The 12,684-nt window shown below is 34.7% G+C and overlaps 1 protein-coding gene across 1 annotated transcript in view; it reads left to right on the top strand.

The window, feature by feature from the left end:
* Window positions 1–8,414, top strand: part of LOC123565665 (uncharacterized) — a 39,654-nt gene extending 31,240 nt beyond the window's left edge. The window contains exons 21-22 of the mRNA XM_053533523.1: window positions 6,178–7,732; window positions 8,323–8,414. Of these exons, the coding sequence (XP_053389498.1) occupies window positions 6,178–7,732; window positions 8,323–8,414 (1,647 nt within the window). The remainder of the gene's footprint in view (window positions 1–6,177; window positions 7,733–8,322) is intronic.
* The last annotated feature ends 4,270 nt before the right edge of the window (window positions 8,415–12,684 follow it).

Here is a 12,684-nt window from a genome sequence, read left to right as displayed (position 1 = left end):
ACTAGTTCTCATATTTCACAGGATATGTAATTACATAATATTCACAAGACATATAGAAACAAAGGAAAGAAACCGCAATAAAAGTTATGACTTCTACTTATTCACTCTGCCACACCTTTAATTGTGATACAGATACAGATACAGATCTATACAATTTACAGCTGATTATATCACGATTTCTTTAAGAATGAATGGCGTGCCTGGTTTTGTCAGCTAGGAACTTTATCAAAGACTGCAAGTGTATGTAGTACAAAAATTATATGCAAAAAGTTTGCATAAAACCAAATGTGTAAATGCATCCGCAGACGACGTAGCTCTCGGTCGGGGTGTCGTCTACGTCCAAACGAGGTGTTTCCTTTGCTTCTAATTAAATCCTACAAAGCATGAGGTCTTTTTCAGGAAACATGACTAAGTGGTGAACAGTCTAAAACCGGAATGAGATTTCCAAGTCGAAATCGCAAGCCAAACTAAATGCAGTAAATGCAGTAATCGAAAAACACTACTCTTCCCAAGTTGTATACAGTTTGTACTTTAGATTCCGCTACAATGTACGCGCAAAAATTGGCGATATTTTCCTCATTCACAATTTTTCCGGGGCGGCGCATAAATGTCCATAAAGTCTTAAATTTTAAGTAGTTACCAAAATAACTGAAATATGTAAATTCAGAAATGAAACGATCTTCATGTTTAGTTAAATCTTAATATATATAGTTGATTTACATATCGTTATATAATTGTTCATGAAACACCATCGAATTAATGATAGACTGTAATAAAATGCCAGTTAGACCGAAGCATGTAGATGTGACAAATCAATTGACTCCTTACATCCTGCTGCTTGGAAATATTCTGCTGCCCGGCTTCTTGTAGTAGTCATGGCTACATTTGGAGAGGCAAAATAACCGAAAACAACATAAAGACTTGGAGCCGTAACTCCAACCCAAAAACTTCATTACAAAGATGTTTTTAAAATGATTATTTTAGGTCGCCAGGCCAATGGATAATTTCTAACTGCTTGGCCGCCTAAAATAATGTCAGATTAAAATGTCTGAACTTAAATATGTTCGATGCATCCGAGCGACTTATCAAATAGAAAATACAATAGGTTTATTATAGTGAACATTTCTTAAAATTCCGGCTTTTTCCGCCGTAATCCGTAAGTACTCGGAAGCTGTTACGGAAAATATTGTCGTCTGCTAGCCTGACTTTGTCGGTACAAATTGTTATAGCTCAAAGCCTATGAATTGTAGGCAACTTCACATTAACAAAAAAAATCTGAGATTGTAATTAGACAAATTAAAACAAGTTAATTGTTGAACTCAGAAACGCCGAAACCTATATCCGCTGTCGTTTAAAATAACGCTATGGAGGATTTAGTGTTCAATTCGCATTAAATATACAAATGATTTAAATTTCATCGCAAAAAAAAATACTTAAAGCAACTAATTCTCATGTGTTTCCGTAAAATATAGTCTGTCAGTAATTGAGTTTCAAAGCATTCTTAAATATAGCCATGATTAAATTCCAGATACCTATATTATTTTTTGCCGAACGATCTGGAGACTTTTTTATTGCCGCGGCGGTCCGGGTCCGATCTCCGACGCGGTCATTTTTTTTTTCTTCATATGGGAATTTTTTAATAATTTTAAAACAAAAAAAATCATTTTCTATTATTCATAAAACTTTAATTTGAATGATGAACTGATGATTCTGCTTCTCTCCGAACCTATTATTCTGTATTCTTAAATTAATGCATGTTTTTGGTACATTCTTTAATCATTCGTTTAAAAAATTGCGATATCTATTATTTATTTTAGTCCCAAGATTGCACACAATCAATAAAATAATTTAATGGAAACAAATATCTTAAAATTACCCTTTGCCTTCTATTGTGTATTACAATATTGCCTAGGGGTAAATAATATTCGGTCAGTGTTGTTTCAAGCCGGGTCATAAAAGATGTTACCCCACTTACTACAAGTGATAGGTATATTTTATGGTTTTATGTTTTTTCCGTTGTAATATATATATTTCACCTTCTTCTGTCTTTGTATAGCCTTTTCCCTTTCTTTCAGGAATTTTGTTTTCACGATTTTTACCCTTATTTCCTGAATCGTATGACAGTAGGAAGAATCAGTACAAATAGAATTCATATCGTTAATAGGTAAATATTTACTGAGTAACGATCCTGGCCCAAATTTCACGGAAAAACTTAAGTTATTACTTAGTTAAGTCTGCTATTCTAAAATTGAGATATTGATGAAGTTATTGTTATTTAATGTTGATTTTTTCCTGTAACAATATATTTATAGTTAAAGTATACTATGGTAGTAGTATTTGTCAGCAGTACTTATTCAAATCACGCAAATATGATATTTCTATTTAGGCACGATATAAGAAACTTAATCCTTACCATGCTAAATTACAATAATGAACTTGTCTATCTTTCAATTTGGACAGTACTATTAATTATGAAAAGGGGTGTATACCAAAACAAAAAGTTACTGGCTGAATGGCAGACAGCGCAGATCATGATCAGTCTGCACTGATCGCAAAGGAAGAACCAATCGTGTCCAGCATGGTAAGGGTTAAGTATTTCCTTTTAAAAGTATAAGTCTTATTTCTACACTTCTTTTTCTTTAAAGCGACTGACCTCCAGATCGTTCGACAACAAAAATACCTTTTAGATATCTTGAAACAAAGCTATATTTCTTATGAAGGCTTCAAAACTTAATTACTGACAAACTTTATGTTACGGAAATACATGAGAATTTGCTGTTTTTATTACCTTTTACGGTGAAAATCGAAAAGCGTTAGTGATTTAGAATTTTGAAAATATTTTAGAAACAAAAGCTCATACTCTAATGTTCATAATATGTGAAAGAAAGCGCGTATAGAGGAAGAATATACGCTTTCTAAATATTTTAGATAACATATTCATATTCTTGAATATTTATTTTATTTACAGACAGTTTCTTGTGCGTAAATATTTCTTTTCTGTACATAGATATATGTTAGCATTGATGTTTCATGTATTGAAAAGAAAGTAAATCTATGTGTTCGATGTATAAAATGTAACGATTTCTAAATATTTTAGATAACATATTCATATTCTTAAATATTACTTTTATTTGACAATTAATAAAGTATTATAGAAATTTTCGACTTGTTCCGATTTTCATTTTAATAATTATTAAACTTCATTCAAGTATATTGTTCAGCAAACCGCCCGCCTGTAAATTCATCAGATAATAACCAAAGCTGTTAATTATCGATTTTCCTCCCGTGTTACAACGGAAATCAACGAATCCGTCCGGTAGCGATGATATTGGATTATTGGTTTTATTTATTATTTTATTTATTTTTATGATAGGTAGATCTGTCCCGCTTTATCGGTTTAGAGATGTTACTAAAAGTTGGTAAAGAGTAGCTCGATCTAGGATGCAGTATTCGGCTCGAGTGGATTTTGCCAGATCGGATCTAACAAAGTCCCAGATCTAGCTACTGTAATAATGATCCTTATATTATATACCTTTACCATTTTGATTCTTGCTTTGTTCTTGAACGAAATCTTCAATGTTTATCGATATTAAATGGAACTTAGTGAAGTTTTTATGTGCGCTATTTATAGAAATGTGTCGGGTCATGCATATTAGTGAAAATAGTCCGGCAGCATAAAATACGGAAGGTACAATACGGAATTTAAAAGGTACAATACGGAATTTTTCTCATATTTATTTGTGAAATACAAGCCGAATTTTTACAGAATTTATATAGGTATATAATAAAACTAAATATCTAAACCTTAAAAAGTCAATATAATGGTTTTTGAAAATACCGGTAAATATTTTAGGGCTCCAAAGCCCTATAAATTTCTGTCTAAATTGAAGTCTGATTAAAAATATTTGAAAGCATGAGTTACATGTTCTTAGCATAAACTTACTGGATAAAAGTCAAAAGGTAAAGTTCATCAAAATGATTTTTTTCTAAAATTATCTTACTATGATAGGCCGCTAGAAAATTTTAGCAAATGTAGATACAAAATGTTTTTGAAAGCCAAATTATCTGTTCCTGGAAGCCTAGCAATTTATTTGATACAAGTAAAAAGTGAATCTATAAAAGTTAAAGATCATTAAAATGACTTGAAAATGATTAGTCAAGGCCGCCAAGCAGCTAAAACAATTTTGAAAAATCAGAATTCATATATCATTAATTCTATGTTGTAGAAAAAATTCGATCAGAAGGTGCAGAATTACCTTTAATTGCAATGTTCATAATTGTTAACATGATTAAAAACAAGATTTTTCTAGGCCGCGCCCTAAAAGTCTAGCGGTATAGTGCCCTAAAATGATAACAGATTAGAAATGCCTGAATTTATGAGAAATTATAAAATAAAATTTCAAGTGCTCTAATGGGCTTCGTAGACTGGCAGCTTATGTACTTCAAGTAAACATTATTAAACCACAAGCATGATAGTTGAGCAATGCCCAGGTGAGTTTTTCTGATCACTTGATGTCCGGCGTCCGTCGTCTGTCTGTCTGTCCGTCAACATTTAGCTTGTGTATGCGATAGAGGGTGTGTTTTTCAACTGATCTTTATGAAGTTTGGTCAGAATGATTACCTTGATCATATCTAGGCCGAGTTTGAAAATGAATTATCTGGGGACAAAAACTAGGTCACTAGGTCAAATCAAAGAAAAACATTGTGTATGCGAAAGAGGCTGTATTTTTTTAATTAATCTTCATGAATTTTGGTTAGAATGATTGCCTTGATAAAATCTAGGTCAAGTTTTAATATGGGTTATCTGGGATCAAAAAGTAGATCATTAGGTCAAATCAAAGAAAAACTTTGTGTATATGATAGAGGCTATATTTTTCAATTGATCTTCATGAAATTTGGTTAGAATAATTGCCTTGATTAAATCTAGATCAGGTTTGAATATGGATTATCTTGAATCAAAAATTAGGTCACTAGAACAAATCAAAGAAATACCTTGTGTATGCGATAGAGGTTATATTTTTCAATTGATCTTCATGAAATTTGGAAAGAATGATTGCCTTGATAAAATCTAGGTCAAGTTCGGTTGGGTTAAAAACTAGGTCACTAAGTCAAATCAAAGAAAATACTTGTTTTTGCTCCAATTTTAATGATAATTAGTCAGAATATTTTTTCCATTTTTTAATGAAATCACTAGGTCAAACATGTTTACACAGTTATGGTGTATTATGGTGTGTTTCTCAGGTGAGCGACCTAAGGCCATCTTGGCCCTCTTGATTTTTTTTTATTTCTTCGTAAATAGTAAATTTACTCTACTTCAACTGAGACAGTTAAGTCGCATTCTTCTTTGTGCTCTAAGACTTTTGAGTTTCCACGTCTGTATTAATAGTTTCTTTATTTCTATGATATATTTTACCAGGAATCAGCTTGGCCACTACTGACTTAAGGCCGACAACTTCAGTCCATCATTTCGCCACATTAGAAAAACTATAACTTTAAAGTTTTCGTTACATAACCTCGACCCGAAGCAAATCTTTAAGCAACCTAACTTGCCTATTGCCGCATTCGTAAAAATGTTATAGCAGCATGTATAAATGGTTTATTCTAAGCATAAAACGGGAAACGATTAGCGTTGGTGTCAGGTTAAAAACGTATGACAGTATATAAGCTCAGCTGCTTGCGGGTACTTCGTTGTGTCGCCTTGGTGTGTGCGCGGCTTTTGCAGCAAATTTTGTTTTGTCGTCCTGGTACCAGCGCCATAATTAAAAAAAAAGGCAACACAATGAAATATGTAATTTTGTCTTGGCGCCCGCGCCTAAGCAAACCACATTTAATATTTTTTATGCCGTACATGTCATCGAAAAACAACAATCTTTTGTCTTAGCATGTCAAAACGATATAAAATGTTTTGTTCTATCGCGTTCCATGTTTTGTTGTGTAGCGCTAGTTTTTTTGTTTAGTAATGTTTGTGTGCGTACCAAACGACACATAAAGCTATTCGTCGCGGTGGCGCGCACGCTAAGATGGAAAAACCCTAAACCGCGCATGCCAATACTACATAACTAAATGTCTTGAATCAGCAACCATACTAATGTTATAATTTAGTCTCTTTAAAAAACAGAGGCATATAAATGAAATGCACCATTACAATATCGTAACAATATGGTTCTTACGTTACAGAGACCCATCCGATTTTGCATATATTGCGACAAAACAGTAAAAGGAGGTAAACTAAAAAGACACATCATGACCCACAAAAACACTGAAGACGAAGTGAAATCCATCTTATTAGAACCAAAGTCTGTTCAGAATAGATTTTTCGAGAAGAAACGGATCGAAGGTATCTTCAAATACAACACAGAACAACTAGCCAAACAGGAAGATGAACATACTTTGTTAAGGGAAAGAAAACCTAAAAACGAAGATTCTGTCAGGATGTGCTCTGGATGCCATAGATTCTTTTCAAATAGAACATTCTACAGACATAAATTAGCATGTAATGAAAATTTTCCCGAAGCTATAAAAACAGAAACTATAGGAGTCATACACCCAGACTCGGACTTTGTGAACAATATATTGAACAGGTTTAGAGATACCGAAGTTGGTACATTTATTAGAAGCGACGAAACCATCCAGGCAATCGGCTATCGTCACTATTGCTCTAGAAGAGTTGAAATCAGCAAACAAAATGAAGTGAGGAAAGAAATCATGGGTGAAATGAGAGAACTAGCTCGGTTATTTATAACATTCAAAGAATTATCGGATACACCTGTAGCATTCACGGATATGTTTACCAGGCTAAAATTAAAAACTTTAAGAGAAGCGATTGAAAAGATGTGTGAAAATGAGGACAATACTGAGAAAATTGGACTTAAGCAAAACCTAGACGCATACCTTAAAAAAAGCATAAAATACTTAAAAGGGATGTATTCAGAATCCATGAAAGACGCCGCATATAAAGAGCTTTCGAAATTTAAGAAAGCATACATATATAGATCTGGAGAACTCCTAGCAAATGCAAGGTACCAGTCCGACAAACGGTCACTTCAAAAGGCCAGACTGCCACAGAATTTACCAAAGGAAGAAGACCTGAGGGTTCTGAAAGAATATACTTCGTCTGAAGTTACCAAAATTACACTTGCTTCGGATATCAAGAAATATTCTTGGCTGAGATCTCTTATCGTCTCAAGACTTACACTTTTCAACGCAAGACGCGGAGAAGAGCCTTCAAGAATGCTTCTGGAGGAATGGAATGATGCGATGTCAGGACGCTGGCTGCCAAAAGACCAAGTAGAGGAAGTACCTGACAGAGCTTTGAAATACCTCGTTGGCACGTATAAACTGGCTTATTTGCATGGGAAAGGAAAAAAGTATGTTCCCGTACTAATTCCAAAAGACATGGTAGGACCTATAAATATGCTTGTGAGACACAGGGAAGAATTTGGAATTAGTGATGAAAATCCTTTCCTGTTTGCCACAAAGTCCTCTAATGCTCACTGCTCCGGATGGCATGCCGTGAAGTTTGTTTCAGATGAAGCTGGCGTTAAAATAAATGCAACGAAAAACAGACACCGTGCTTCAACGATCTATTCAAGTCTGGACATGTCACCTTCAGACCAGAAAATTTTCTTACAGCATCTTGGTCACGAGGAAAAGATCAACAAAGACAATTACCAATGTCCCCCAGGTATAAGGGAGGTGACCGTAATGGGACAATTCTTGAAGTCAATCGATGGTAAGACATTATATTGTTGTAATTGTTACATTAGCACATAAATAAATGCACGCACTTAACAGATTACGGGTACAGGCTGCAAAGTCTCATGTAAAAGAACCTTAAACAATCGAATTTCCGGAGGCAGATATTGCATTGTGTGACAAATTTTATAATTAAGGTAGTTTTGTATGTTCAAATAAAAACTTACTTCAATGTAGAATATAAGTAAACCCTGATTTTATTTTCAAATTTCAAGATAGTTCTGCATGATCGGGTTATGAAAAATCTACGATGTTAAATTAGTTTAAAAGCTAAACTTCAGGCGCGCATTTCAAGCGGATATTTAACATTTTATCTTTAAAAAGACATTGACGATTTCCTGTCCAGTATGCTGACAACAATACCACAATTCTTGCACATTGATAAGTAGTTAATCTGGACATTATGTTATAATACAATTTATCATGATTGTTACTTCAGCGTTCCTTTTTACATTCCTGTAAAAAAGCATGATTTCTATTACTATTTACTCCATACAATGTTAAATTAACTATCATATATTATGACTTATAATACTGTAGTTATATTTTTTCTGTAAATCGTTACAGGGTCAACACCAGCTATGAAACAAAAATCTACTGCAGAGGTTGATATACAAGTAGAGCCTGTTGGAGACAAGAAAGGTAATGTTATTTTGTAGGGATAATACACGTTTTTTTGTATATTAACGTATGCGGAAGCCCACAGGAATGTTCTTGACAGAGACCGAAGGTCGAGGTCACAAACATATACTAAGGGCACACGTAAATACACGACACAAACGTGCATTGTCGCTATTCTTGCATACACACTCTGCACGGAGACTAAATGTATTGTTTTCATAGGTGATGACTTTATGATTACGGTATGATTAACTTTATGTTATCTAATTACCATTATGTGGTTCTTGGAAACAGTAACATGTTTTGGATATCCATTACCAGGGCCAAGAAACCAGCGACTTAAACAATCGTTCATACTTCGTCGTTACAAACATGGCATTACAAATAATTTTTCATGACTTTTCTTCACAATTTGGTAAACAGGAACACAATTGCAAGAATCAAGTTGTTTTGAGTACAAGCATATTTCGGGTATGGATGAGTACGAACGTAGCGACAAGCTTTCAAACCTGTTATATAAAATTCTTCTAAACTCAAAATAAAAACATACCGATTGATACTTTTCCAAATCATTAATATGATTCGTAAAAACAAACAATCGCTCTAGTTACTCGCGATTCTTATACATATGGACAAAAATAAGATTTATTCTGACTGAAGAAACAAGAGAGAAAAAGCGAGCACGAGCACATTTTCTTTTAGTGGGGGAGGAGGCGGGACGGATATGTAGTATATTCTGCATTCAATGGCCATATGCCTTATATAGTAATTAACCAATATAACGTTTAACTTCAGTCGTTCGTTACGGAACAAAAAAATTATATTGCTTTACATATTATGCTCGTGTTTTTAGTTAACCATCATTTGCATTTTGCATAAGTGAGAGATTAATACAGCCCTGCCAGTCCGAATAAAATGCACAATAACTGATACAACAAAACATATTTTGATGAGATTGCATCTTTAATGCTACAAGATTATTATGGAATAAAGAAGACGTAGGTACCAGAAGTGCCTCCGTGGTTCAGTGGTTATGGCTGCTGAGTTTGAATAACTTGCGCCTTATACCCCAGTCACACATACGGCGCGGATAGCTACGTCTAGCCACGGATAGAAACGTAGTAATCCGTATTGATCCGTATCGATCCGTACCTGAGCCGTACCTTAAAGTAGTAACCCGTATCAATCCGTACCAGTCCGTACGACTCAGGTACGGATCGATACGGATTACTACGTTTCTATCCGTAGCTAAACGTAGCTATCCGCGCCGTATGTGTGACTGTGGTATTACCGATGTGGATTCAAGTCTAACTCGTGGGGTTGAATTCTTCATGTGAGGAAGCCATCAAGCTGGCTGGTTCTACCCAGGTGCCCGCTCGTGATGAAATAATGCACAGAGGATCATCTGGGATCTTCCTCCACCATAAAAGCTGTAAAGTCGCCATATGACCTAAATTAATGTGTCGATGCAATGTTAAACCCAACAAAACAAAACAATAAATCATCCCTGGCAAAGAATCTTTCAAAAATAAAGAGCATATATCAGTAGCACATGAATAAGACGTGTTGATGATTTCCAAGAACGACATAACGGTAATTAAATCATCTTGTTAGGATAGTTTTCTGTAGCTAGAGGATGAAATAAGGTCATGCCACAGCATACAATTTACGCATATACTTTACTTTCACGGGCTATTATATTTAACATATGTTATTATTTCTTATGTTTCTACAGCTGTAGACGATTTTATTTTCACCGTATTAAATATATATGTTTTAAAGTTCAGATAGAAATTTATCACGAACGCTAAGCATCTGAACAACAAAATGAAATAAAAATCGGTATTTTAAGCGAAAGCGAAATATCAATTGCCATTATAACATTACAAAACTATTGTAGACATCACTGAAACGAACGTGGCATATCAAGTATTTAGGCACGACCTTGGAAGAAAGCATTGTAGAGATACAACTTCTTTAGAATCGGAACGAGCTGTTGACAGAAAATTGTATTTACAGACAGATGCACAAGGAGAGAGCGGTGAGAAAAAAACAGGTAAACGAAAAGTACATTTTACTTAAAACGATGCTAACTATAAATGCTGTTCTTAACAAATTGGCATCGATCCATGGTTTACTTGGCGAATGCACTACCGGCTGAGTTACAATAGATGTGTAATATTCTCCCAAGTTGTAAACTAGGTCTGAGCCTTTTCATATATATATTTCAGAAATAAATAAATCATACTTGACTACGAAAGACCGGTGGTGACTTCTGACTTCCAACTTCCTATTTTCGACTTCTGACTTCTGACTTCCAACTTCCTTGTTCCGACTTCCGACTTCTGACTTCCAAATGCTTATAGTATGAAAAGTCTGAAGTGCGAAGTCAGAAGTCGGAATTCGGAACTCGGAAGTCACCACCGGGCTTTCGTACTTGACTGTTATAAACAGGTAAATATATTACCATAATTACGGTTGGGATTAATATGGCAATTTTATCTTAGGCCCAAGTTAATAATTACAACAATCTGAAGGACAAAACATTCAAAACTGAAACTTAACTGGACTGGTCAGAATAGATTCTCATATTTCCGCCGGATGGTACTTAACTAGATATATTTATTGACGTTCCATTTTTATGGTCGATATAGTTACATTTTGTCGTACCAGAACAAGCATTGAAAGCATGAAAGGAAAATAAACTTTTAGAATATCAGGATTGCTTTGCGGCAGAGACGTTGAAAGTTAATCAAAATTGATTTGCATCGAAAATTTTCAAATGCTTCTTATGCTTAGTTGTGCATATTTTGCTTTTGTCGTATTTATTCTGTAACCTTCAACACATTTACCAATTTATATGGCAACTGATTTCTACCAACTTCGTACGAGTACTAGTATTCACATACGCAAAACCAAGACTCGTACCTCAAAGGCGAAGGTCACATTCATTAGTAATGGAATTTTTTTTTTTTTTTTGGTTTTGTCTTATAAATAACTTTATCATGAATTGTTTTACACGTATTTGCGTGTTATATCCACTCAAAGGCTGATATCAAGTTTTGATACCAATGTCTCGTATCCGCTCCATAAATCTGCTACCAGTTAACTGTAGTTCAACATCCTATATTAACATGTACACTTTCATATTGCGCATGTTTACCGGAAGGCGAAACAACGAAGATATTGTTTATTTGTTATTCCGTTGTATCGAGAGTGAAAAAAAACAAACATAAAAAAAAACAAAACAAAAAACAAAAAAAAAAACGAAAAGGCGATAGACTTAATCCGCCGTAAAAGGTGCGTTGCAACTGTTATCATTTTGTACTTAAGCGTTCTTCGTGACGGTGGGGATGAGTTAAACGGTCGTCCTTTCGTGCTTTTGCGGGCAAAACAACGGCTGAACAAAAATGAAAAAAAAAATAAATAAATAACGACGAAAAACGTTGTCTTTTCCACTGGCTATAAAACCATAGAAAGAAACAGCGACGTTGGCTGAAATCCGGCACCATAAATTTTCATTTTGTAATTAAACGCCTCAAGTGGTAGTCTGCTGCGAGTGCATTGGATCTTGGGTTCGTTCCCAGTCCGCGCCATACACAAGATGTGATAACTGGTACTATAATCTTCCTGGCTTGGCGCTCAGATTTGAAATTAACGCCCACGCGCTCACCTCCACCTCTTTCTCTGTGTGACTCATATCAAGAATCAATGGCAGCAATATAAATTTTGACGTCGATATTTATAGGTTATTAGCTTTGTATCGGAAAATATGCACGAGTTCTTCAGCGGAAATATTGCGCGACTTTAGAACGAGTGCATATAACCTTTTTATTACATACGCATCTACACGTATAAATATTATGTAAATATCATAAATATGTTCAACCGCTGAATAGGATTGACTATACTGAACTAAATAGAAAAAATAGTGCACAACACACACTGAATTACGTCACGCACCCGATATGAAATTTAGGCGTCAGTGTATGGGAAAATATTGACGTTTCCGGTACCAGTGTAACTTAACGGGGAATAGAAACGAGTATGTAATAAGATGGCTTTACATGACTGAGAAGTAGTATTAATAAAAATGTTTAAACCGAACACACACATACACACTCACAGATAGCCTGGGAATCCAGTCTGACAATTTCTAACTTTTTTTCTACCTGCAAATTGACAGTCTGGGGAAACCTGTTTTCCGACCGCAGCGCCACCTATATTACACCCGAAATATGTGGGTGTCTGATAAAGAACGACAACTTCTGAAAGCAATAAACCGAGGCTAAAAATAGAAACGGAATT

The sequence above is a fragment of the Mercenaria mercenaria genome, chromosome 1, assembly GCF_021730395.1.
Source record: "Mercenaria mercenaria strain notata chromosome 1, MADL_Memer_1, whole genome shotgun sequence".
Lineage (NCBI taxonomy): Eukaryota > Metazoa > Mollusca > Bivalvia > Venerida > Veneridae > Mercenaria > Mercenaria mercenaria.
The sequence above is the reverse complement of the archived record's forward strand: the minus strand, read 5'-3'. Positions and strand labels throughout refer to the sequence as shown.